The 27500-nt window shown below is 39.7% G+C and overlaps 1 protein-coding gene across 1 annotated transcript in view; it reads right to left on the bottom strand.

Moving 5' to 3' along the window:
• Nucleotides 1-12127: 12127 nt before the first annotated feature.
• Nucleotides 12128-27500, bottom strand: part of TBCA (tubulin folding cofactor A) — a 36023-nt gene continuing 20650 nt past the window's right edge. Inside the window, exons 2-4 of the mRNA XM_035553570.2 lie at nt 23204-23309; nt 13772-13858; nt 12128-12370 (exon numbers count right to left, since the gene is read on the bottom strand). Coding sequence (XP_035409463.1) covers nt 12290-12370; nt 13772-13858; nt 23204-23309 — 274 coding nt within the window. The 3' untranslated portion in view covers nt 12128-12289. The remainder of the gene's footprint in view (nt 12371-13771; nt 13859-23203; nt 23310-27500) is intronic.

Below are 27500 nucleotides of genomic sequence, written 5' to 3'. Positions count from 1 at the left end.
GCAGCCACAGGAGACAGAGAACATGATGGCAGTGGAGGCATCTTGTAAGACTGGACTGAAAGCCCTTGAGTCAGGCAATTGAGCAACGCCATCATAACTACTGCACTTTTCATACTCTGATGATGGCAGGGCCACAGATGGACACTGTGAGATGATTTTAGGCTGGATGTAATGGATTTTCTTCTCTAGCACTGGAAGCAAAGGTGGCAGTGACATTTTGTTACTGTTCATTTCCACTGTTTGAGGGGTGAGGAACTAGAGCAAAAGTCATGTTTTAGGATGTCCAAATTGAGGAGGGAGACAGAACAAAAGGTGGGGCTTGGCAGCTGGTAATCAGCAAATCGAGTCTCAGTGTGCAGTGCTGGCCTCTCTGAATGTTAATAAAGTTCTGCTTCCTTCCTAAGCTACATTATTTACAGCTAATGAAGCAGTGAGAGCCTACAGGAGAGAGAGCCTGGCGTTGGGGATGATGCCATGCTGGGGGAGGAAACCTCCTGCAAGTGGCCTTCTTTACTTTGGATGGCTCCCAGCTGTCACTGCTCTTCTGTCTTGTGCTGTCTTCGGAGTATGCCTTCCTTGTGCTCTGCAGGGGGAGAATTAGAGAGGCAGAGATAAAATAGCCCAATACAGTCAGGATAAGTGTGTTCCTTTTTGAACTCAATGTTTGAAAACAGTAGCTTGTTCCTTGAACTGCTTATTGAGATTCCTAGTGGGAATAAGAGCTCGAAGAAGGCTTGTCTATATATAAGCGTTGGTACAACTTCGCTCACCTCGTTATAGCTCAAAAGAATAGCTGGCAGGTGAATGTTTTGTCTTGTGATATGTTTGTAAGCCTTTATCCTGAATTGTAAACCATGCTGTCCTTTGTGATCATCTAGCCACAATTCCATTTTTAGCATAGTGTATATATGCTTTCAGGCAGCTGTTGGGTTTTGGAAGGTAGAGTATGTTTCATCCTTTGGTTTGTGTTAATGTGTTTGGACTGATTCTCTGCCTGGAGACCAGCTCTTGTGTATCCAGTTGGTCTAAATACCTGCCAGTAGGCTCTCCAGCTCTTACCCCTCTTCATCCTGCATTCTCCACCTGGACACTTCAGTTAGATTTAGCACAATTTGAGTTCTGGTGCAGAAGACTTAAAAAAAAAAAAATAATAATCAGCTGTGTGTTGAAAGTATCTTTTTGTGTGCTAATCTGGCAATACCTGCAGTTTTTCTCTTGTAAGAAAATAGTTGCTTCTACTTGATTAACAGTATTAACTAACTGTAATACAACATACTACGTACTTAAAACATCCTGGAATTAAGTTCTGTGCTTAAAATTATCAAGAAATTCTGAAGCTTGCATGTTTGAGTGTAAACTTCTCAACAAGGAAGTATTTATTGTTTCTTCAGTTAATTGTGATTTTTTTTACTTAACAGGTTTCACCAAGGATGGAACTACTGAACTGAAATAATGTGGACATCACCACTGTGAGAAAAACACTTAAAACACTTAGGAATTAGCTTATGGAAAAGCTTGGAGAAACTGATTTACTGAAGAGCAACAAAACAAAACTGCATCACCGTTGGTAACCTGGCTCTGAGAGCAGTCTACCTCCCTGCCTAGTAATTGCTCTACAACAAAGTAGAGTTTATCTATGTTTGTCTCATCAAGCCTCTGGCCTGTCTGGAAGTGCTTTTGCCTATTGAGCCACAGAATTTATTTATTTATTTATTTATTTATTTATTTATTTTACATCTTTCTGTTTGAGCTTCATGAGGGAAAAGCAAAATTTGAACATAGATTGGCTTTTGTTACGAACCTCAGTATGAAGAGTAGCACATATCTTTGAAGTTAAGCCAGCTGTGAAGTGCTTCTTGATCATAGGCAGCTGATGATGTTGCATTTTTTGAGTAAAGTTTTATATTTGGCAGCATAAATAGATAGCATTGGTCTAGCTCCAGCTGAGTGTTTCATGAAAATTGAATAGGAGCCTTTCTGGAAGGTGCAGAAGGGACTGGAATCTTCTGTTTATCCACCTGAAGTATAGTCTTGGCAAAACTGTCTTGACATTTTTTTACCTTGACTTCATTTCTGTAATTTGTCTTGACCCCAGTCTAGCAGTACTCCTCTTAATGATAAGAAGATAGTTTAACGTTAGGAAGGTAATTTAGTTTTCATGTCAGCTCAGCAGTAGGCTCCTTTGAAGGTGCTAGTATTTAGGATGTGAATTCTTCCCTCTTGCCCCTCTGCTATCCATAAGAGAAATGTCTCTGCCTTGGAACCCTTCATAGTTTAGTAGTGTTGTATTTGCCATAGGACAAATGCGTAGATAATACACTATTTTTATTGGCATCTCTGCTCTCACAGCTGTCCTTTGCTCTTGTAAGACTGCATTTTTTCCATAGTTTTTGTTGCATGTACCTGCTGTTGCATAGGTGCTTAAGTTCAAATCCAAGTGACAACATTGGTTGTCCTCCTTCCAATTACTCAAGTAGTCTCAGCTCTGCCTAACTGTGGTAAGAAACTTGACTTCCAGCAGTAGCAGGGTGGTGTGAGCATTGTTTCCTTTTGGCTAAGAGACTTACTGCCTTGGTTACTCTTTTCTTTTCCTTTTTTTTTTTTTCTTTAAGTCTTTGCTTGTCTCATTTAGTGGTTCAGCATGAACATTGAGACCATAAACCCTTTTGGATTATTTTGCTCCTTTATTTGTACAGCCCCTAGCACAGCAAGGACCTAATGTGGTGACATCTGTAAATGCTCAATAATGTTCAGAAATGGAAGGGGTTCACCATCACACTTTATGTAGGCTGGTAGTGCTGCTGATTATTTATTTGAAGTTGGTTTTGACCAAATAATCTGGGATTTGAAATAGGATGGGAACTAGGAAATAGGATTTTCACTGATGTGAAAATTGCTTCATTTTGATCACTAGACAAGCTTCTTGTTTTTCGATAGCTCCATCTAGTGCAACAAAAGGTATGTGTGTAATGTCAGATGTCTTCAGCACGTGTTCTCATGAGTCCACATTACCCAGAAATTTCCAGTTGACTTGATGCTCCTCAAAGCAGAGAGGGGCACTCCAAAAGTAGCAAAGACAAACAAAATGAGAGTTGATGCTTGGGTCCTTTAAAAGTTAGTTAATGAATTCAACATAGGTAGTGGTATATATTTGATATCATTGCTTAAAACTTCAGTTTCATGTATGTCTTCTTAATTTAAAGTAATATAAAACTTAAGTTTACAGCTGTTTAATTTGATCAACTAAGTTTTTATTATTGTTATTACTGTACTGTTTAGAAGGCAGTTTACGCTCTTGTGATGGTTACAGTTCTTACTAGTGGTTTTTCTGGGGTATCATGATTGTGTTGGTGATGTTTGATACATTTGTGGAGGTGAGGTCCATTAGTGGCTATTGGCCATGATGCAGCCTTTGGGGTTGGAAGTCCTTTAGCTCACTGATTTCCCTGTCAGAGCCTCCTAGTTTTCATCAGGGATCACTGTTATACTTGTTTCTTACACTTTTCCCTCGAGCATTGGCTACTGGCTTTTGTGCCCCCTGCCCCATCCAACCCCCAGCTCAAGAGAGAGGGAATACAACTCCCCTGCTGCCACAAATGATGCGAGTTCCCTGCATCTGGGAAAATTGCAAGAGCCAGCACGTGCAGAGTGTGAGGGTTGCCTTCACCCTGAGAAAACTGCATTCCTGTCTAGGCTGTTGACCCAGGCTGCTTCTGTTGGCAGCAAGGTGCTTGGAAGAGAGAGCCCTCGGTCCAGCCTGGTAGCAGGAGCTGTCCTTGGTCCAGCGCAGTATCAGGAGTTTTTAAAAATCCTGCAATGTACTGGGTGATAGTAGTTAAGTCTTTCTGCTCCTGGTTCAGCACCATTTCAGCTTGATTCCTAGATGGCCTGATGATAGGTATTGTGTAGACAATCTGAGAGAATGAATTGTAACACATGCTAGTCCTTTTGTGGAGGCAATGGCTTTTATGGAAAAAACAAGAAGTTTATCTTCTGTGTCCTCTGTTTTCAGAGGACAAATTACAAAATTGACACATCTGATAAATTATTTTTAAAAGGTACCATCTTTGTTGAAAATAAGGTCTTTTTTTTTTTTTTTTTTTAAACCCATTCCCCTGGAAGTGTGTAGAAACTGTAAAACAGCAGGAAGCCAAGCCTCTAAAAGCATCTAGAGGAATTTCATATTATTTTCATAAACTAATCTACCCACTCACATCTATCTGTGTAAACTAATTACTTTTTTAATTATGTAGCCTTTTTGATTGCTTGTGGAGAACTGTGGTAAAATTTGCCACTAATTACACTGGGGCAGGAGGAGGCTGCCTGGATTGTTAGGAAGGATGAGAAATTTTATTTCCTTTCGATGAAATGGGGAGCAAGCAGTAATTGATACATAAATAATGTGCTTATTTTTCCAATTTCAACCTATACAGCTTCTGTTAACCTCACTAATTGAAGCTCTTTCTCTGGGTCATTGGGTTTCCTTCCATCTAATGCAATGTCTACAGGAGCTGCAGAACAATAAGGAAACCAAACTGTTGCATAGTTGAAGTTTTCCTTCTTCCTCTTAATGGTAATGCTTATGCTGATTGATTCTAGATTTTTGGACTTTGAGTTCCAGTGACATTTGACCCAAAATGCTGGATTCTAGGACATGGTAGCAAGTAACCTGCAAAGTTCAGCCACTGATTGGTATTGTTTGTTGTTGTTGTTTTCCCAGTGTGGTTAGAGATACAGTTAGAAAACTGGGGAATGGCAGGAGTTGCACATCTATTGTGCTATCTCCTCTGAAGCCCTAAGGCCATAATTTGGATTTATCATGAAGCTTACGTTACATATAATGACAGTATATAGTCAAGATTGTACACATAAGAGAACCCAGCAAGTGAATCTCCTTTGTGTTTTCTGTCCATAGTGCAGTCCTGGCTCCTTATAAAGAGTGGATGCCTGGAGAGATCAGGAGGGAGGAGGGCTAGTAGGATGGCTAGGCTATAAGCCGTGTATTTTCTTCTCCTTTTTCTCAAGTGTTAAAGACCTCTTCTGAGTCCGTACTACGCCTCAGTAGTTGCTGCTTCCCTCCCAGTTGCTCCCAGCAGGCCCCACAGTTCACCTCTGGTGTCATGCAACCTCCATCCGTCAGTTCTCAGCTTCAGGCCAAACCTCTGACCCCTTCTTTGCCTGAATGAGTCACTTGTGCACAAAATAAACACCCCTGTCTAGTCAGAAATTTGAGGCACTTTAGGCATTGCATTAATGGCAGGTGTTCAGAAATGGGAATAAAAACAAGTAGGAAGCCAGACAAATGACTTTATGTGGATCATAGTCTACTTCTTTCAGTCCACTGCATTTTAATGTGCAGTACAAGATCTGAAAGGTTTGATACATACCACTGGAAACCCTCTTCTTTGAGGGGGCTCTGGGGATCACTTCTTCATCGCTGCTGTGGAGGGATGATATTCAGAGTAGTTCACTTCAGCTGTGTCATGAATCTTGCCTTTTTTTTAATTTTTTTTTACATTTCCATGTGGGTGGGTGAGCTTTAGGGATGAGTTCTGCGAAGGGAAAGACAGTTGTTCCATCCACTTTTAGATGGCTTTCCCTAATATGTATGTATGAGGAAGGATCAGCTGTACCTGTGTGATGTTGAGGCAAGTATGCTCTACTCCTGCATGTGGTATGAGTCTTGCTCGTGCTTACAAGCCACAGTAGGCCTCGATGTGACCGTTCCTTTCATGTTGGAGTTCAAGAACATGATAAGGAATCACAGTTTGACTATGAGCCAGCCATTTTACCTTATAAATAAAATGGCTGAAGAAAAGCCTATTTGAGCTCTCCAAGGATCGCAGTGGGCTCTAACCCTTGATCTCTGTGGTGGTAAAGTTATTTCCCCAACTGAGCTATGGTTCAAGATTGACTGATGTTACATCAGTCCTCTGTTGTCCGCAGGCAGCAGGCATTACCAGGTGAGTACAAACAGGCACTCCCTGATTGCGTCTCAGACCCTGCAGTACCAGAGCTGTACGATCTGCAATGTACCAGAATGGCAGGGTCGGTAGAAAATACCAAAATTGCCTTATCTGAACCATAGCCGGGATGAAAAGGCACAGTCAATTGAAAAGTCAATTGTCTCACAGTCCTGTCAGTAGTCCTACTAAGCAAAGGGCCCCTTGAGCTCTCCAGGGACCGCAACGGGCTGTGCTCTCAATCTTCCCCCGAGCTGGGACAACTCTCAGGGTACCCCTGAGGGGAGCACATCACAGGGCTGGCTCCTTGAGCAACAAGCTCGTCTGTGGACAAACGCTGATGAGGGAGTGGGGTGAGTAATTCACCCTAAGGGGGAACTTTGGAAGCACATAACTGTATTTAGAACCTCCCCCCAGGACTCTGCAGTAAGTCTTGGGTGAACCTTGCCATTCTCAAACCTTTAACTAAAGTCACCGCTTCTATTGTAGCAAATTCTCTTGAAATCATTGTGTTGAACCTGGTTGATGATTAAATGCTGTTAAGAATCATACAATTCTAATCTTGTGATTTACCATAAAAGTATAAAATAAATCCTAAATTGCTACTACATGAAAGTTGTGTAGAATTCCATGATGGATGTGTGACAGAACTGCCTTGTCCAGGGTCTGACCTCTAGGGATATACTTCTGGCAGCCTCCCTAGGCAACCTGTCCCAACAGCTTTGTCTGTCTTAAAGTTAGACATTTTTCTGAGGTGTGGGGAACCATGCTACCTTTTTTCTGTGCTGCAACTGAAACCCATTGGATTTTGCTGGGTCTGCCAAGCAAAAGTTCATTCCTTTCTTCCACTGTCTTTCACATGCTTGGAGACTATTGCCATTACCACCCTCAGTATTGTCCAGGTTAAAACACCTGAATTTGTTCTGTATATCCAGACAGACTGTATTTTAGTCTTTCTCACTGTTTTTACACTGAGTCTTTCCTATTTGTTCGTTCCTTGAATTGTAGCTTCTAGCTACAGCTTCTAACTGTAATAATGCTTCTAGATGAAGCCTTAGTGATATGGAGTTTAAGGGCTGTTACCCTTGTCATGTGTGCTAGGGTAATGTATCTTGTATAATTCACTAAAACCTCTGCATCTCTTCCAGAAATGTTGAAAAGCTTTTACCTTTCCCTGTGTTTATGCAGCAGATAATTCCTGCTGACATGTATTGTTTTGCATTTTTCCTTATTATGTTCTTACTGAAATGCATGTTTTTCTAAACTTTCTCCAGTTTGTTTTAAAGCTTGATTTCTGATCTTGTCTTTCAAGATACTCAACTGCCTTGTGTCGCCAAACATACTAAACATGTACACTTTCTCTTTTGCCTCTTTTGTCATGCAGACCACTTGAACAGAACTGAATATTTTGGGATGGTCAATTTTAGTATTAAACTTTTGAAAATGACTTGGTGAAAGGAGCTGTGCACGTGTCTGTCCTACTTACCCGGGAATTATGAGGACCCCAGTCTATGAGGTATAGTCCAGTAGTTAAGTTTTTTTTTTTTTTTTTTTTTTTTTTCCTGGATCTGAGCCCCTCTGCTTGTTTTAGACCACAAACTTGAATGCTTTTTTCTTTTTTCTTTTTTTTTAACTCTTCTTTAGGAGCATGTTTTGAACCATGGCTGCCAGGTATTCCGTGGGAGAGCTCTCAGTCTCTGCTTTTAAAGACAGATCAGTCAATGTTAGAGGAGTGTGGGAAACTGACGGCAACTCAGTTGATAGCTTTCACCAGAGGTATGGGAGATGTGGGAGATGTATTGCCAAAAATAGTCCATTATTCTAAAAAAGCAGAGCAAATCAGTGGTAATTATTTACTTCCTAACTGCCAGATCTGGATTCAAACCTCTGCCTTAGGTTAAGCAGAAAGGATTTGAAAACTGATCTTCTGGGTGGCAGATAAAGCCTTTTGTTACCTGCTCCTAATGTTGGTGTTTCCTGCTGGCTAGAAACTTCTTGCATAGTTTATTGGTTTGTGAGTGCCATTCTGAAAGTTCAGATTTTTTCTTTGCCTGGAAGTCAAACTCTGACAGAGCATCTTGTAAGTGTTTGTAGCATGGGGTACATAATATTCTGTAGATCCATGAGCATTAGACATTTATGAAATGGTTGCCCTTGGATTCAATGGCACTGTGCTAATTGGCTCGGCGCTCTGCAGTTAATCGATCCCATTTTCCTACCTCAAGGCTTTTAGCAAGGCTTCTAATATGCTGTGTGACCATAGTGAAATTCAGCTAATTCAAGTCAGTGAACAATATTTGGATGGGAAAAAAAATACTTTGTTCTGTCTCACCCCTTTTATGCTAATAACCTATGGCCAGGAATGGCCCATAAGTTCGGATGCTCTCTCTGCAAGTGCTTTTGGACCAGACTGTGCATTTTCCTGCTCTCTAGTTGGTCTCTAGGATAGCGGGGTCAGTTACAAGAACAGATTTCTGTATATTAAAGTAAGTGGTAGGAGTTAGGCTAATGAAAATAAAAAGGTGCAAGGGTGCAGTGGCAGCTGTTTACTTGGCTTGTATTTTGAGAGAAATAACTTATTTAGACATCGGACTCTGAGCAGAGGTTCAAGGTTGCAAAACCCAGCCAGACAGAGGTGCAGCTTAGTTATTGGAATCAGAGCCACAAGAATAGGGGTGGCAGATGGGACATGGCTTAATTGTGTGCTTCCTACAATTCATGACGAAATGTGGGGTTTTCTTGAATCCCCTTCTGAAGTATTCAGCTAGATGTAGTTTTCCAAAGAAAACTGCTTCCTTGTATCTTGCTCCCAGAACATAAACATTGTGAAGCAACAACGCAAAACTTGGTGCTAATAAATTGCAAGGTTTACTTTTCAATGGAGATTATTTTGAGGGACTTTATTTTGAAATGTGTCATAGTAGAGGCCATTATTTAGAAGCATTATTTTAGAATTATCAGTTGTTTGTTTTTTTTTTTTAATATAAGAAACTTACCTTTAAGGAATTATTGAGAAATTATTGCTGGGGAAGAAAGTGCCATATATTAAAATATTTTTTTGGTAACTAACAAAAGCAACCAGCCTGTGAATTAGCCAGTTACAAGAAATTACCTGAGTGTTGTGGAATTTTTTCAAGTGAAGGAATGAGTTTAAATTAGATGACAAACAGTTTTGAAACTACTTTGTTTTGAATGCTGAATATAACTGAGGACTTGAGAAACAATAGTTTCCAGGTGAAGGTACCAAGTTAGTTCTGTCTCTTGCTTAGATTGCTGTAGTACTCTAGATGCTGTACGTCTTCTGAGTCAGAAGACAAGAATCTTAACTGTGCACGGGTAAACTGAAAAACAGGTAGTAGCTGGCAAGCATATGATCAGAGCAATGGGCACAGGTCTTACGTTGATAACTTCCCAATTGTTACTTTTTGCCTATGCTTTTCTTATGATTTCATCTCTTTTGTTTCTTCAGCTAGGGTATAACGTGGACTCCTCCTCTGCTGTGGCCTCTCAGTAAAACAAATGTTTTGTTCAACTAACAAATAATTGAGAAACTTCTTAAATATATTCTACCAGGGAGGTAGAAATAATGGAAAGGATAGCACCTCTGTCCAGGGCATAAAAAATTGTAATTATGATAAGAAAGTGGCATGAAACCTTGCGTGTCAAAAGAACATGTATCAGTCGTATGTAAGAGTAAATCCAGCTCGTGACAATCTTAGGTAAACTTTGAAAGGCATCAGTAAAGCTTGGGGCAGGATTCAAAATGGACATAGGCCTAAAATTCTGCCCAGGGAATTTTTCTTTTTTGGTGGATGCTCTCTTGTACTAGCTAATGCAGACTATGTATCTCCAAAAAGTGTAGACAGCTACTGCTTTTTGAATTTGGGATCTGAGAGGGTAATAATGATACTACTGCTTAGCCTTAATTTTCTTTATTATACTTCACTGTGGAACTTGGATCTAGTCTAAATGATAAACATTTTGTCAGCAAAAATAACCTATATGAATAATCTGCATCTTGCCACTCAGAACACTGCTGGAAAAATTCAGTCTGTCATAATGTATTACTAGACCAACTTGCTCTGCTAGCATGAGTAATACATTACCTGCATGGAGTTGCCAATCACTCTTCAAGGGCCAGCCCTATGTAACTGTTACCTTGTCACAGTTTTTTGGTATAGTTTTTTACAGGTCTTATGCTGCAGTCCTCCCAGAAGTCACATACTTCCAGGGGCAACTGGAGACAACAAGAAAGCAATTCATTTAATGTATGAACATATTTTGATTTTCATCAGAGAAGCGGGCTGTTTTTTGTACAACAGAGTATGCTCAGTCTTTTGGAGAATTTAGTAAGAGGGAAGATGAAAGGGATGGGGAGATTGTCATCTTGGTTCATGATGCAAACAAAGGGAGCTAGAAAATAGCTTGGACAAAAATGTGGAGGACAAACATGGCTCAGGTTGTGACAACTCCAGACACAAGAAAACATTCTATTCTAGAAACTACTGCACCGAGAAGCTTTTCCCTGGAGTCTGGTTTATACATTAACTACCTATTAACTACCATGCACCCTTAATGCCAACTTAAGCCATTCTGCAAGGCTTCTTCTATTCAGCCACTACAGGTAACACCTATTTTCAGCATTCATGCTGACCTGCATTCCTTGTGGCGTTCAGCAACTGCATGCCATTTTTCTGTGGGTATGTTTTTTCAGGAGTGTGTATTATTTCTTCTTCTGAAGAGTAATCTTGATCTGAAGTTCTGCCTTACCCAGCAGACTTGACATCCCCCCCCACCACCACCACAGCTCCTTATCAGCTCAGTGTTTATTTACCAGATTCCACTCAATGGCCTGCAAAGCATAGCTAGTTGCACTGACTGCAGCTGGTCAGCTAGGGATGCAATTTGCTTTGTCTGCTCCAGCTTGCCATTCCTGGTGAAGGTCCATAGAAGATGACTGAAATGTGTATGCCAAGACGGATGTTCTCTTCAGCAGCAGTTCACTTGTGCTGTGAACAGGGCAGGTAATTTTGCAGCTACTTACCTAGGGCATGATGCTGGGAAGAAGGTGTGCATACACTCTATGACACCATAGTGTTGTCACAAATGCTTTTAGCTCTTAGAACTGTCTAAGATCTGGCATATGATCTGGCTAAGATCTGTCTAAGACTGGGATCTGGCATCTCCTAATTCAGAAGTAGGTCATTCTACAGCCAGTCAGAAATCCTGCAGTGCTGATAATCTGTCAAAGAAGTGCTTAGGAGTTATTGAGAAGTACACATTACTTTCATTGTGCCAAACAGATGTAGATGAAACTGCAGTTTACACATACTCAGGCAAACAAGAAAAAAATCTATAAAGAGCATTCAATAGAGCACCACACAAAAGGTATGCTTTGCTTTGTGTTGCCCTTAAGGAACAAGCCAAAAAACTTTCAAACTAGAAAAACTAATATAAAAAAAACTTTTTTGTTCATCAGCAGAGCTTTCTCTTCGCTGTTTATAGAAGCCATTCTGAAAGAACACAGCTTTTGTACATAGTGTTTTAATGATCTTCCATGTAGATCAAGCATTGTTCCCTTACCCATTTGTTTTCTTCAGCTTCTGGGGTTTGAACTTTGTACAAAAAAGTTACAGTGGCCAAGGTGAACAGCTGTGATTTCAGGAAGAGTTCACTCCAGAACTCCTACAAGCAGATCCAACTGACAACATACTAAACAGCTGCAAAATTCTTTTTATTGAAAAAGTACCTTAATTTTGATCAATGGAAATTGTGTGAATTGGGCTCTACAAATCAACCTCAGGCAAATTGAGAAAGGTTTGGAATCAGCTCTTAATTCCATCTTAGGCTCAAAGATAAACAAGGAGTAATACTTGATAAAATTACAGATTAACTGCATCACAGAAAAAAAATAGGTGACTTTGAAGTGTCATTTAGTTCATTTCCTCTTTCAGTACAGATTTTATGCTATAATGGCTTGAAATTATTTCAATTACAAGGTGCTTCTAAAGTATTTATTAGCACCTCACATTCCTTACATAGCTAAACACTTGAACTGTACTTTATTTCTTAGCCTAAGCTTATATTAAATAGATTTTTTTTAATTCTTTTTGTAGTTGAGGTGAACTGACAATGCTTCTGTTTTGCCTGAATTTGGAACACACTGATGTTTCAGAACATCCTTTATTTGATGCATCTTGCAGTAAGAGAAAGGCCAGTTTGCATAAAGGGAACCTTAGCAAGTCAGCAGTAGTAATAGAGCTGTAGTAAAACAAAGGTGTGGAATGGACCCAGTGCTAATGCATATAAAGAGTACTGAAAAACTTCTAAGCTTCCAGCTTGACCGACTCTAGTATGGAACGTGCTTCTTTATACTCTTCAGCTTCTTCCAATTCTTTTTCATTTTCCTGGAATTAAAAACAAAACTTTTGAGTACTTCAAAAATAACTGATACTGGAATGTATTTGAGGAGTAAATTATGAAATGTAGGGTATATCCTTATTGAAAGCACTGGTTTTACATGACTCAAAACACAGGTAATTTCTTTTGTCCTATTTAAGGTCCATTATAATATCTGTCACATTTGAGTAGACTTGACTTATGCATAACTTTATTTTATGAATATTCTGAATGAATATTTTTTATGAATTCTTTATGAATAATTCTGAATATTTTATTCTCTGAATAAAATAAAGTATTTAAAAACAAGGACAGAGTAACTGGAACCAACAACAAGAGAACTCAGAACAAAAGTACCATTAGGAAAACGCTTAAAGAGTCTGACAGTTGAAAAAATATATAACTACACAGTTACTTTTAATAAAAACATTGAAGGTGATCTAAGAAAAGACAGCAACCTTTAAGGACTTCAAATTCTTAACAACAATAGTAACTTCCCACATTTCTCATTTTGTGTTTGTATAGCATGATGTACAGACCAACAGCATCACTTCTGCATGCCAATGAAACCTAGATCAGCTGTCAAGTAAGTTGCTGAACAGCAGAAGGACCCTAAATCTTGCCACATTCTGAGCATTTCTTTTGGAAACAAGTAGAGGCATACCACCCAAGGACAAAGGTTTTCCCCTGAGAAAGGATATGCATTTTAGCCATCAAATGTGTTTGAAGCTTAATTTACAGTATATATTTTATAGCCTCACAGTAGCATTTACCTTTGTAGTAGAATTCTTGGTGAAAAGTCAGCTTTTAAAATAAACATAATAATAGCCAAACCTAATATATTTTCAGTGAATCTATTTGTACCAGATATTGTTTATTCCTGCAGGTATTCGTATCCTAAAAATGCATCCCAATTGCTCACCTCAATGATAAATAGCATAGAGGCAGTACTCAGCAATGACTCAGCTGTCTTGTTTCTTGTACACAGCATAATAATAGTCGTAGGCAAAAGATTTTGAATATTTCAGTTCACTACCAGTATATTGTGTACATCTGTATAAAACTAGAAAGACTACCTAACGTATGGGAACAATTTTTTCTAATCATGTAAGTAGCAAAGGAACTGAGTCCATTGTAACAGTATTGAAGTATATGTTGGATATACATTCCATCAAAGACTGTCTCTAGTATATTAAATATGCACAGAATTTTCACAGACTGAAGACTAAGTCGGCGTAGATGGTTATCTGAGATGGAGTTCTGGGAGATGTTACAGGATGCCAGTCTTAGGTCCCATTTTTCAGTCCAGCTCTATTCTGCTGCAATTGCACTGCAGACTAGTATGTTTATCCCTGTTCATCAAAGCACATCAGCATTTCATGGTAAGTAGTTTTTGATGCTATACTTACTAGTAGTTGGGTAAGATCTGCATGTGCAATTTCTAATCTGCGCTGACAGTCTGGAATCATCATTCGTGACTCTTGTAAGATCTCGACCTGTGAAAATTGGAAGCCAATGAAATGAAAATGTATTCCATAGAGAAATGTTTTTTAAGACAAGTCTTTACTATGAAAAATCAGTAGTCCAGTCATCATCTACGAACTTCAGAAGAATTGTACCTATTTTCTGAAATTTCGCCTATTTTAGTAAAAGACACTCACTTAGCATAATTGCTTAAAACTCTGTTAATTTACAGGACATTTCCATTACTCTGTGCTTAATTAACTATAAAGTATTAAGTAGAAAACAGTATTTACAATATTTTTTCCCTTAGAAAAGAAAAGTACAGCCTGGTAAGCTTTCCATACAACATTTGTTAAAAAAGGCTATTTAAAACAAACTTTCTCCTGCTGTCACAAAGCAGCTTCATCCAAAATGGGATCAGCTGGTTATATAAATATCTCCTGCATCTTTTGGGTAATAAAGAAAAACAGTGTTCAGATAATACCACATAGAGATAATTACTGCATGAAAAAAGTTATTGAGTTATTGATCACATTGTGTGCACACTGCAGGAGGCTCTGACTGAAAGACAAAGGTGAAGAAAAATGAAAAGCAAAGACCAGCAGGCTCGTATTTTTGATGCTTATCATGCATAAAAAGTTATTACTTATCCTTGTGCTTCATTTTAGGAGAAAGATTATTCTCACCATGCACTTTGAACAAAATTACTAAACTGGCACCCCACTGAATCTGAACATCCTGCCTCCTCCTACAGAAAACAACTTCAGATTTATATAAGGGAACATTTATTTCATGGAACATTTCTGGACCTGAAATCCAACCACTGAAAAGAAAAGGTATGCGAAGTTGTTCAGTAAAGTTAAATCTATTTAGAGATGAAAATCAGTTAGATATTTAAGTACGAAACCGTTTCTGCATTCACGATAACCTGCAACAGAAGGTATTCACTTTAAATGGCTCACCACATTCTGTCATTCCTGTGTTCCATTTTCCTTTCGGTATTAATGCTGCTGTACTGAAGGGAACCAAAGGGAACACCATCATCACAAAATGGAAGAAAAACCATGGCTAAGAATATTTTACAGGAAGGCCTGTTGTTGTAAAACATTATTTCATGTACTTAGATGTCATGTTTAAGTTTTCTGTTCAAGACATTTTTAAGAGAAAGGGTTTAAAAACTTTGTTTCTAGCTTCTTTTCAGAGAATCTAGGGCAAAATTCATATACTTTAATAAAGCAACATAGGTGATATGTTAAAATAAAGTTAAGCACCTCCAAGTTACAATTCTCATCAACTTTACCATTTTTCTTTTAAGCACTCAGTATTGGACTGTGTTAAAAACATGGTTAGTCACTCTGCATATTACACTTTCAGTAGCAATCAAATACATAAAGACTTGTAAATTCCAGAGAATGAGGTGTGTCAAAATGCATGAGATGATGCTTTCTGAATTCTGTACTACAACTCGTTTCTATAGAGAATACCTATGGGAGTGAGAATATCCACTGATTATATCCTTGGGATGGCATTGCTAACTAGTTGTGTATTATAAAGCTGCTGGATGATGTGGAAACTAGTCATTTATTTCATATATGCCACTCAATACGCAATCTGGGAAGGGAAGACACGAATCTAGGATCCGCAGGCTCCAGTCCTGGGTATTGTAAGAAAAGAACAAAACTAGCCAAATTCCTCAGTTCAAAACAGAATATGAATGAGATCCAAAGGGGTGCTGTGTTTTATTTATATTTGCCAGCACTTATGCAACAATATGAAACAGAAGAAAGATAAATCCTGGAACTACCTTCAGCAAATGGTTGGAGAACGGAACAGGGGTTTTACGGAACCAAGACTGAAGTTAGTTACTGAATGACCTATGCAAATTTCAATAACTTCTGCACAAAAAAAACCCTTTTTTTCAAGTAATACTGATTATCCCAGATAGACATTTTACTGTTGCAAAAGTATATAATAAAGCACAGTCTAAAGGTCAAATAATTAGATATGTTTTAGAGCTGGAATTAAAAAAGTGTTTACTCTCATACTGTTTTGAAAATTAAAGAACAACCCTCTCTCCTCCCTCAGCACACTCTAGAAACATTCTGACTGAACTCTAAGGAGTTTAAATTATAAGCAGGTCACGGAGGAAGTTATTATATGAAACTGATCTAACTTTGCAAAGTACCATAAACATCTTCAAGGTTTCTGTGAATTACAATGCCAAATAGAAGTATTAAAAAACTGGAGTAACTGAAGTGCAGTTAAATGAAGTGTTAAGACAAAGCAATAAAGCACAAAACCATACGGATAGCAAATTCAATTTGTTGTCAATAAGTGCACATAGGACCAAAAGAGTTATGGCAGCTATGGTGAGGATGATGTCCCCATTCCTTTAAGTGTATTTAGGAAGCCAGTTAAATCTCTTCAAACAGCCACATTTCTAGCCAGTTGTCTTTCAGGATTGAACGTATTTCTACTAAGGGAACAGATGTTTGGCATCTTGCAAAGGAAAGGAGCCTGCTCAGATGTGATGGAGCTCTCTAACTGTTGAGGTGTATGTAGCCTATTTACTAAACACGACGTGGATTTTTCATAAATTGGATCAGATGTCAAAGAACTGGTGTGCCTATTATACTATCAATGGCCTTCAAAACATTTTACATAAATTCCAGATTGCAGGAACAGATAAAATAGGACTGCAGACAGAAAAGCCAAATAGATGCAAACACACAGACCAGTTGATTAAGTGGAAGGGCACCATAACAAATAAAAAGACAACTATTTTACCTATTCACAATAAGCACAAAGGCCAAACAACTCTATGGAAAATAGTTGAGGATGCTTTACACATAAGCTGAGGCTTTAGACATAAGCAACTTTGATTTCTTTATCAACGACATAGACAATGTGATTAAGAGCACCCTCAGCAAGTTTGCAGACAACACCAAGCTGAGCGGTACGGCTGATACCAAAGAAGGAAGAGATGCCATGCTAAGGGACCTGGACAACCTTGAGAAGCGTGCCCATGTGAACTGCATGAGGTTCAACAAGGCCAAGTGGAAGGTGCTGCACATGGGCTGGGGCAATCCCAGACATGAGCACAGACTGAGAGAAGAACTCACTGAGAGCAGCCCTGCAGAGAAGGGCTCAACTACCACACCAGGTCTGGGGCCTCCAGCACAATAAAGATGTGGGGATCTTAGAGCAGGTCCAGAGGAGGGCCATGAAAATGATCAGAGGGCTGGAGCACCTCTGCTATGAAGAAAGACAGAGAGCTGGGGCTGTTCAGGCTACAGAAGAGAAGGCTTCCTCACTGCAGGTTTTCAGTACTTAAAGACATCTTATAAAAAAGATGGAGAGCAACTTTTTGCTCGGGCAAATAACAATAAGACAAGGGGAAATGGTTTTAAACTAAAAGAGGATATTTAGATTAGAGGTTAGGAAGAAATTCTTCACTCAGAGGGTGGTGAGGCACTGACACAGGCTGCCCAGAGAAGCTGTGGATGCCCCATCCCTGTAAGTGCTCAAGGCCAGGCTGGATGGGGCTTTGGGCAAGCTGGTCTGGTGGGAGGTGTCCCTGCCCATGGCAGGGGGGTTGGAACGAGATAAGCCTTCAAGGTCCCTTCCAACCCAAACCATTCTATGATTTAAGAGATCCCATAATAAAAGTTCAAAGGCACTATTTCAACTTATCTAGGCAGATCAGAACTGCTTAGATGAGAAAGATTCTTGACTTTTTGGATCACCAAGCACTCATATTAAAACATCAAATTTTTGTTAACTTGAAGAACAGCAATAAAAGTAACTGCTTATGAGCGTCAATACCAAGTACTCTTCAACAAGAAGCAATTTTGCTGAGCCCGACTGACCTGTACAGTATAATGGGGACAAATTTTATTGGCTTCAAGAAGGTGAAAGCAGATTCTGTTTTTCTTTTCAGGTGACCCACAACTAAATAAGAGATTTTGACGTGTGCTGATCCACAAATTGTTTGAAAACGACAGGAAAACCCTTATGGGGCTATCTATTATTCCTTGATCTTAGAAGAAACTCCAATAAGCTACTGTGTCACAGGGTATGGTGACAATAATGTTTGATATGACAGGAAAGATGTTCTAAACACAAAAGGCTAAGAAAAATCAGGTATGTGAATGAGTCATATATATATTTATATGTGAATTAAATGAACACATGAGTATATATGTGTGTGTTCATGCTTTTAAATACTGTTTTACAATCGCATGCACTTTGACTGTTGCACAACTGAAAACAGATAATTGTAACAACAGATGATTTAAGGTGGAAGGGACTACCCGACGTCAACTTGTCTAATGCCCTGCTCAAGCAGGGCCAGCAGGAATGGATTGCCCAGGACCACACCAAGGTGGCTTCTGAGTATTTCGGAGGAGGGAGATTCTACAACCTCTCTGGGCAGCCTGTGCCAGTGCTCTGTCACCCGCAGAGCACAGAAGTGCTGGCTGGTGTTCAGGGAGAACCTCCTGTGTTCCAGTCTGTGGCCACTGCCTCTTGTCCTGGCACTGGGCACAAGTGAAAACAGCCTGGCTCCATCTTCATTGCGCTCTCCCTTCAGCTATTCTCAAAGCCTCTCTTCATAGGAGAGAGGCTCTGGTTCCTTCATTATCTTCACTGCCCCTTGTCGGACTCTTTCCAGGATGTCTATGTCTCTCTTGTACTGAGGAGCCCAGCACTGGAGACAGTACTACAGAGGTGCAACATCATCAATGCTGAGTAGAGGGGAAGGGATCAACTCTGTTAACCTGCTGGCAACACTTTGCCTAATGCAGCCCAGGACAGTATTAGCCTTCTTTGTGGTGAGGGTTTTCCTTCTTATCTGTTTCAGGAAATAGTCTGACTCCATCTCAACAAAGCAAGAAAAATATTGCTGTTTTCATTAATATGTGAAAAAAACTATACTAGCAAAACTGTATGTACTCTGTCATGCAGATATTAAATTCTATGTTAAGTCCATTAGAGTTTTAATTCATCTAGAAATGACATTATATTAGAAGTAATTTGGAACTGTAAAATAACTATTAATAAAAAAGGCAATTTGTTATCAGTAAAAACTCCGACAGTTAACAAAAACTTTGAAGTAGATCTACAATCCCATTGAGAGGAAACAAACAGTAGATACCTCATTTTTTTTGCACATTCATAAGCCTCAAGATAAAAGCATTAGATGGGAAAGGATGTAATTTGTACCCAGGACAAATCAACAGCCACAGAAATACAGAAAACTACTGGTTCCTAACATTAGTCTACTCTCATAAGTGACTACAGTGTGAAGTTTCTATTAAAGTATCATGAAACCCTGTGTGAAGACTTCATGTATGGAAAACCATTACAACTATGTAGAAACTCAGGCTTCATTAAAAGAAAAAAAACCCAGAAGTACAGTTGCATTACTTTCTGCAATCAGGGCTCTTAATGACTCTTTACAGATACTAAATTCAGAATTTGAATTTAGTAGAATGCTTCAGAAGTCTTTAAATATTTCATATTCCAAATTTTTGTATAAATTACTTGAGTTCAATTTTTAATAAGCCTATTTTCAGTTTAGTATCTTACAAAGATACTTAAAGTTTTTCTTTCCTCTCATATTTTTCCCCCTCATACTGCTCTTCATTTATTACAACTTCTTTTTTATCTGCCAATTTAGCCAAAATAAATTGTTATAAATTTTCCCCTATTTCTATACTTCTCATCTGTCTTTTATAGATAAAAAGTAGGTACTGCAGAGTTGTTTTTTATTTATATATTTAAATAAGCTGTAAGTAATACGAAAGAAAGGGCTTCCTTGCCCTATTATACTAGAGATTCTTTCCCTGGGATACACAATCTACCACACATAGTTCTTGCTTAGTATATGAGCTGAAATACAGCAAGTAGTATAAATACAATGTGCACCAGGAACAATGGTACTATACAAACTCTTTGAATTATATCCTTGGTCAGAGCATACTAGCATGGAGAATGAACTCTCGTTTTTGTTTCTCTGATACCAAACCTGCTCCTCATTAAATTAGTCTTTCTGGACCCAGCAATTGCCAACAACCCACTTTGGTCACTATCTCTGCTAGAGATCACTTGAGTTTGCAGGAACCGCAAGTTGCCCCACTACCTAACGAGTTAGAAGAAAACCACTGAGTCAAACCCTAACTATTGTTCTACAGAGGGACTGATGCCTTCTTGCAGACCAGACACACACTGAAGTCCAACTATGCTGTAGGAATGTGATTATTCTTTTTAAAGTAAAATCTTCCTTAGTCACTTCTGTACTGGTAACCCATATTCTACTGCAGGGTTCTAACTAGAAAGCTAAATGAGACTAGTGGTGCGTTAAGAGATAAGTAAAGGTTTTAAGCTTTTTAAGCCTTCCTCCCTCAACTATCAATTGACACGTATCTGTATATACTTATCTATTTTAGCTGATACTTCAGCTAAAATAATAGTTAAAATTATTTTCATAGTCTCAAATGATTGAATTCATTCCCATCCTTTCCCATTAAAGGGCAAGAAAATCTTCAGAGTAGTCAGCATGAATTCACCATGGTGAAGTCACGTTTTGCCAACCTGATCAGCTTCTATGATGAAATGACCAGCCTGATAGATGAAGGGAGAGCAGTGGATATTTTCTACCTGGACTTCAGTAAGGCCTTTGATGATGTCCCCTATAAGATCCACATAAAGAAGCTGCTGAAATATGGGTTGGATGAGCAGACAGTGAGGCTGACTGAAAACTAGCTGAACGGCTGGACCCAGAGGGCAGTGGTCAGTGGCACAAAGTCTAGTTGGAGGCCAGTAATGAGTAAGTAAGTATTCCAGGGGTCAATACTGGAACCAGTGCTGCTTAACATCATTAATGATCTGGATAACAGCGCAGAGCTCCCCCTCAGCAAGTTTGCAGACAGCGCAAGACTAGCAGATACACTAGAGGGGTTGTGCTACCATCCACAGGGACCTCAACAGGCTCGAGAAATGGGCTGGCAGAAACCTTAAAGTTCACCAAGGAAAAGTGCAAAGTCCAGCACCTGATGAGGAACAACTCCAGGCACTAGTACATACTGGGGTCCACCCAGCTGGAAAGCTCTGCAGAAAAGGACCTGTGAGTCCTGGTGGGCACCAAGCTGAACGTGACCCAGCACTGTGCCATTGCCAGAAAGAAAGCTAGCGGTATCTTAGGCTGCATTCATCAAAGCAAGTTTAGGGAGGTGATCCTTCCAACTCAGTGAGGCCGCACTGCTGTAGTACTGCCTCCCATGGTAGGCTCCTTAGTACAAGAGAGACATGGACATCCTGAAAAGAGTCAGACAAAGGGCCGTGAAGATGATGAAGGAACCAGATCACATCTCCTGTGAGGACAGTCAGAGAGCTGGGACTGTTCAGCCCAGTGAAGAGAAGACTGAGGTGGGATCTTACCAATGTATACCAATGAAGGGAGGGTACAAAGAAGACTGAGACAGGCTCTTCTCAGGGGTGCCGAGTGCCAGACAATGGGCACAAACTGGAACACGAGAGGTTCCATCTGAACATCAGGAAGTACTTTACTCTGAGTGATGGAGTGATGGAACAGGTTGCCAAGAGAGGTCATGGAGCCTCCCTCCTTGGAGATTTTCAAAAGGCATCTGGATACGGTCCTGGGCAATGTGCTCTAGGTGGACCTGCTTGAGCAGGGGACTGGACCAGATGACTTCCAAAGGTCCTTTCTGACTTAAAACCGTTCTGTAGTTCTGTGATCTCACAAATGCTACTTTTAATTACTGAAACAAAGACTACAACAATATTTTTAAATAAACTCAGATTAGGGCATTATTAACTAAAAACAATCCTTAAAATGTTTAACTGCAGGTTTTTTTTTTTTGTTTTTTTTTAAGAACTTCTCAAAATATTAAGTCCATCCAAAATATGTTTTTGAGCAAACTCTCCTGGTATTTTATAATTTTGTTTAGTGTAAGAGATTTGACCTTATGACAAGTGTGCACATTGGTTTTAAGCCTCCAGGTTCTTCCTAACCTAAAAATATGACTTTCCGAATGCAGAGCGCACTACAAGAACAGATGTCATTGTAGGGACTGCTTTTCAATTCAGACAGTGCTGAATGAATCTAGACCGTTCTCTTTGAAGGCTTTTGTCACTGGTTTCTGAGAACACTTTCAAGTAGTGTGTAACATTTCATTTCGCAGCAAAAGTTCACAGACTTTCTGCTGGATTTCACTTCAGTGATTTCTTGCATGTCATTGAGGAAATACCATGGTACAGTCAAGTAACCTGATAGATGTGGGACACTAAAAATGGGAATTGCATTCATTAGTTCTTGTTAGCATCAGCAGATCTTCAGGAATACTACTGTTTCTGTAGGACCTTGGAGTCTCGGTCAGTGGTGAGGCAGAGACAGCTCAACTCTAGAAATACAATGTCTTACAGAAATTTTATGTTTGTATTTCTTTCCCATATCACAATGAAAACAAGAACAGACATGCACACATGAACTGAAATCTCAATTTATTACATGTTTTATCTTGTTTTAAAAGGACCTTCTCCTGGTTTTTGATTTTTACATCTGGGTTTTGTTTTACCTGTTCTTCTAAAATGAAGATGGGACAACAGGAGGCTTTATAACATGAGGCCACCAAACTTGTGAAACCTGCTTATGAGTGAAGGTAATTTTCATTTATAGTTTCAGTGAAGACTTAAAGAGAAAACACCTAGGAAATGTTTAGGAAAAAACACTGTTCAAAGACAACATTCTTAGTTGAAAAATTCAGTCTGCAACCACTGTGAGGAACCTTTTAAGAAAAAAATTACCATATTTTAACAGTGACTGTAAATGATACTCTTGAGCATACCTAACTACAGTATGCACCTTGCTAGTTAGTGCCTTCACTACAAATTTGAGCAGCTGCTAGGACAGACACATACCCATTGCTCTCCCTTAGAGGTCTGTGATTTCACCAAAGTGATAATAGCATACAAAGAAGGAACATTTCAATTCTAGTGTATTTGTTAATATTCTCACTTCACAGTAACAACTGCACTTACCACCAAGCACTTAAACGCATTCAGAACATTTATTTTCAGGTTGACAGTATTTCTGAGAATGGGAGTTCACGATGGCCTGATATTCATTCTTAGTGATAGCCATCTTGATACCAAGTGGTAAATAATCTATACCCAGTCTCCTTATAGTTAACAGTTCTGGAGGGCAGGAATTTTCCACAAATGCATATTGTGACTTTTATAACTGATAGGATTTTAGTCTGGAGGAGTCTGAAAAAAGTACATGAGTTTTTTTGCTTAAGGATGACTATGATTAAATCAAAGCGAAGAAGGATTTTACAAGTTTTGGGATAGTTTACCTGCTTCTTTATTCCATAATCATCACATGCTTCAGCTTTCATTTTTTCAATCTTTTCTTCTTGTTGTTTTGCTTCTTTTTCGTACATAAGTTTTTCTTTTGCCAATCTGCAATTAAACAAAATTATTGTATCAGTCTGATTGTATTACGGTATAAAGTTACATTACTGATAACAACCCTCCTGCCTCCCCCTGAAAGCTGCATCCCTATAACACAATACACAATTTTATATAACAAAAAAGGCTCTTAAATACTGTAAGAAACTGCATCTCGGAAATGCTGAATTTAGCTACAATATATAACCATTCTTATAAAAATTATTTAAATTAAAATGTTTTAAAGATTCTTTGTGGTTTTATCCGTACTGAATATCCTATAAAAGCTATACACTGGTACTTCATTTCAAATACATAACAGAAACAGACAAGAAGCTGCCCGGTAAGTCTGGATGACTGCTAATGAAGACAGTACAGAGGAGAAAGCTATCTCTGTATCTCAAAAAAGTCCTCACAAAGTAGCTTAAACAAACTTAATATTAAGGTGTCTACAAAGGCGACGTTCTAATACTCAGCATTTGCCAGACTTTCTTATTATCCAGGTTCCCATAGTTTTGTGAGTGACCTATATATTCTCTATTACAGGCATGTGGTCTTTTCCTCTCTCTCACTACTAAACACCATTGCACCTGCATTTTTAAATGAAAAATGACACTAAGGTGACATCCTTCTTAGTAGTAACTTTGAAAAAATGTTATCACGTGTAAATTAAAAGGAACAGGATTTTGAAGTTCACAAACTGTTATTTCAAAACGTTTTCTTTTTTTTCTGATCACAACGACGTGTCATACCATTAAATGCAATACTTCATATACTAGGTTTTGTACAAAATAATAAATATTAAAATTCCCAAATAACACAGTAGCCTCCTAGTCCTGTGTTCCTTTGAGTTCCTTAGAGTGTCTTCCTCATTGTTCTGGGCGCAGACAAAAGTAACAGTTTGGTAATTTATCTTATAGCAATTTTCCTTATGGCCTATTTTTTAAAGGGAAAAGAATCCATCTTTTAATTCTACTCATGGACCCACATTTTGGATCAGGATGCTTTTTGCTAATGAGTATACATTCAAGAATAATGCATTTTTTTCTTTTCTTCCTATATTGCCTATAGAGAAGAACTCAACATGTAGCTAGAAATATGTATAACAAATTTCCATCGCTACTAAGAAAAACACTTAAATTTGCTTTGGCAGTGAAGTTTGATGACATTAAGCAAATGTAAACCCTGAACATATATTATAATGGATAAGCTAAAAACATGTGTAGGTCTTAAATGTGGAAGAAGCTGATGTCTTTAACAGCTAACTTTGAGAATAACAGTTGAAGACCATTAGCCTTAAGAGACTAACTTACTTGATTTCAACACGCAAAAGTAGAAGCCTGGGTTGCAGTGACCATGCCCTGGTTGAGTTTGTGATCTTCAGGGATACGGGCCTAGCTAGGAGCAAAGTCAGGACCCTGAACTTCAGAAGAGACAACTTCCAGCTGAAGAAGAAGAATTAGTGAATGAGATCCCATGGGACATGGTCCTTACGGACAGAGATTCTGATCAGAGCTGGCAACTCCTTAAGGATATTTTGCTTAGAGTGCAAGAGCTCTGTATTCTAATATGCAATAAATCAAGCAGGGAAGGTAGGAAAATAGCATGGTTGAGTAAGGAAGGCAATAACTTAGGCAAAAGAAAGAAATGCACAGATGGTAGAAACAGGGCCATGTGCCCTGGGAAGAGTATAGAAATGCTGTCTGGATGTGCAGGGGGCAGGATCAGGAAAGCCAAGGCACTGACAAAACTAAACATGGCCAGGGATGCAAAGACTAAGAAGAAGGGGTTCTGCAAGTACATTGGCTGCAAAAGACAGACCAGGGAGAGTGTAGGGCCTCTAACAAATGAAGACGGAAAACAGGTAATGACAGATGTGGAGAAGGCAGAGGTACTTAACTTCTTCGCCTCAGTCTTCACTAGTCATCAGGCTTCCCACATCTCTTGAGTCCCCAAAACTCTGGGCGGGGGCTGGGAGAGCAGAATCCCTCCCACTGTAAGTGAAGAGCAAGTTCGGGACCTCCTAACACAACAACTACAAGTCTATGGGCCCTGACGACATGCATCCCAGGGTCCTGAGAGACCTGGCTGATGTAGTCGTCAAGTCCCTCTCCATCATATTTGGAAAATCATGGCAGTCAGGTGGAGTCCCTGGTGACCAGAAAAAGGGAAACGTCACTCCCATTTTTAAAAAGGGTAGAAAGGAAGACCCGAGGAACTACAGACTGGTGAGCCTCACCTCTGTGCCTAGCAAGATCATGGAATGAATCCTCCTGGAGGCAATGTTAAGGCACGTGAAGGATAAGGAGGTGATCCGAAACACCCAGCACAGCTTCACCAAGGCTAAATCATGCCTGACCAGACTGGTGGCCTTCTGTGATGGAGCGACTGCATGAGTCGACAAAGGAAGACCAACTGATGTAATTTACTTGGACTTCTCTAAGACTTCTGACATGGTCCCACACGACATCCTAACCTCTAAATTGGAAAGATATGGATTTGAAGGGTGGACCAGACTGTGGATAAAGAATTGGCTTGATGGCCCCACCCAGAGAGTAGCAGTCAACAGCTCCCTATCCAGGTGGAGGCTGGTAACGAGTGGTCTCCCTCAAGGGACCACCTTGGGACTGGTGCTTTTCATTATCTTCATCAATGACATAAAGAATGGGATAAAGTGCACCCTCAGCAAGTTTGATGACACCAAGCTGAGTGATGAGGCTGATACCAAAGAAGGAAGAGATGCCATCTAAAGGGACCTGGACAGGCAGGAGAAGTGGGCCCATGTGAACCTAATGAGGTTCAACAAGGGCAAGTGCAAGGTGCTGCACATGGGGCGGGGCAAACCCAGACAGGAGTACAGACTGGGAGAAGAACTCATCGAGAGCAGCCCTGCAGAGAAGGATGAGGGCATTCTGGAGGATGAAAAGCTTGACATGAGCCAACAGTTCACGCTTGCAGCCTAAAAGGCCAACTGTGTCCTGGGCTGCATCAAAAGAGGTGTGACTAGCAGGTCAAGGGAGGTGATTGTCCCCCTCTGCTCTGCCCTTGTGAGACCCCACCTGGAGTACTGCATCCAGGTCTGCCCCCCCTGCACAAGAAAGACGTGGACCTGTTAGAGTGAATCCAGAGGAGGGCCACAAGGATGATCAGAGGGCTGGAGCACCTCTGCTATGAAGAAAGGCTGAGAGAGCTGGGGCTGTTCAGCCTGAAGAAGGCTCCGGGGAGACCTCACTGCAGCCTTTCAATACTTAAAGGGGTCTTACAAAAAGGATGGAGAAGGACTCTTTGCTCAGGTAGATAATGACAGGACAAGGGGGAATGGTCTTAAACTAGAAGAGGATAGATTTAGACCAGGCATTAGGAGGAAATTCTTCATTGTACTGGTGGTGAGGCACTGGAACCGGTTGCCGAGAGAAGCTGTGGATACCCCATCCCCTGAGGTGTTCAAGGCCAGGCTGGACGGGGTTTCGGCCAACATGATCTAGAGAGAGGTGTCCCTGCTTACAGCAGGGGGGTTGGAGTTCGATGATCTTTAAGGTCCCTTCCAACACGAGCCATTCTATGATTCTAGAATGCAAAGTAATCTCAGTTTTGGATGCAAAGCAAGTTTTTTTCACACACTCAACTATAGCAAATGATGAACACAGAAAATTTCAAAAGGCAGAAACGGAAGATTAAGGTCTAATCTCATGCCCTGCAGTAATAGTTACACAGTAATCCATTATCAAGCTTAATTATTTGTTCTTATTGCTACTTTGCTCTTAAATCTTCCATTTTGTTACATCTGTTCATTAGGTATATATTGGATTACATAATGCTGGAACTTGAACCAAAACATCCTCCAGCATCTGGAGAATGGCAGAATAATGATCAGCTAATTCAAGACCGAAATGAACACAGAGATGCTACTGCAATCCTGAGAGCATGCCAAAGAAAGTCCTTGGCCTAACAAGAACAATCATCAGATCAGCCTGTACAAGGTAAGACTGTTTAAGGAGAACTTAATAGCCAAAAGAACATAATCAGATCCAGGAAGCAAAGAATGTATTATACAAATGAAAAGAAAATAAATAAAGGTCTTGTAGAGAGCTTCATGGTCACGTTAGCACATCAGAGCAAATTAATTCCTAATTTGTCACAGTTAAGTGCTCCACTAGAAGTACTGCTGAGGATGGACAGTTCAGAACAGTACTGAGAGGACAA

Source organism: Cygnus atratus, chromosome Z, assembly GCF_013377495.2.
Source record: "Cygnus atratus isolate AKBS03 ecotype Queensland, Australia chromosome Z, CAtr_DNAZoo_HiC_assembly, whole genome shotgun sequence".
NCBI classification, from domain to species: Eukaryota; Metazoa; Chordata; class Aves; order Anseriformes; family Anatidae; genus Cygnus; species Cygnus atratus.
The sequence above is the reverse complement of the archived record's forward strand: the minus strand, read 5'-3'. Positions and strand labels throughout refer to the sequence as shown.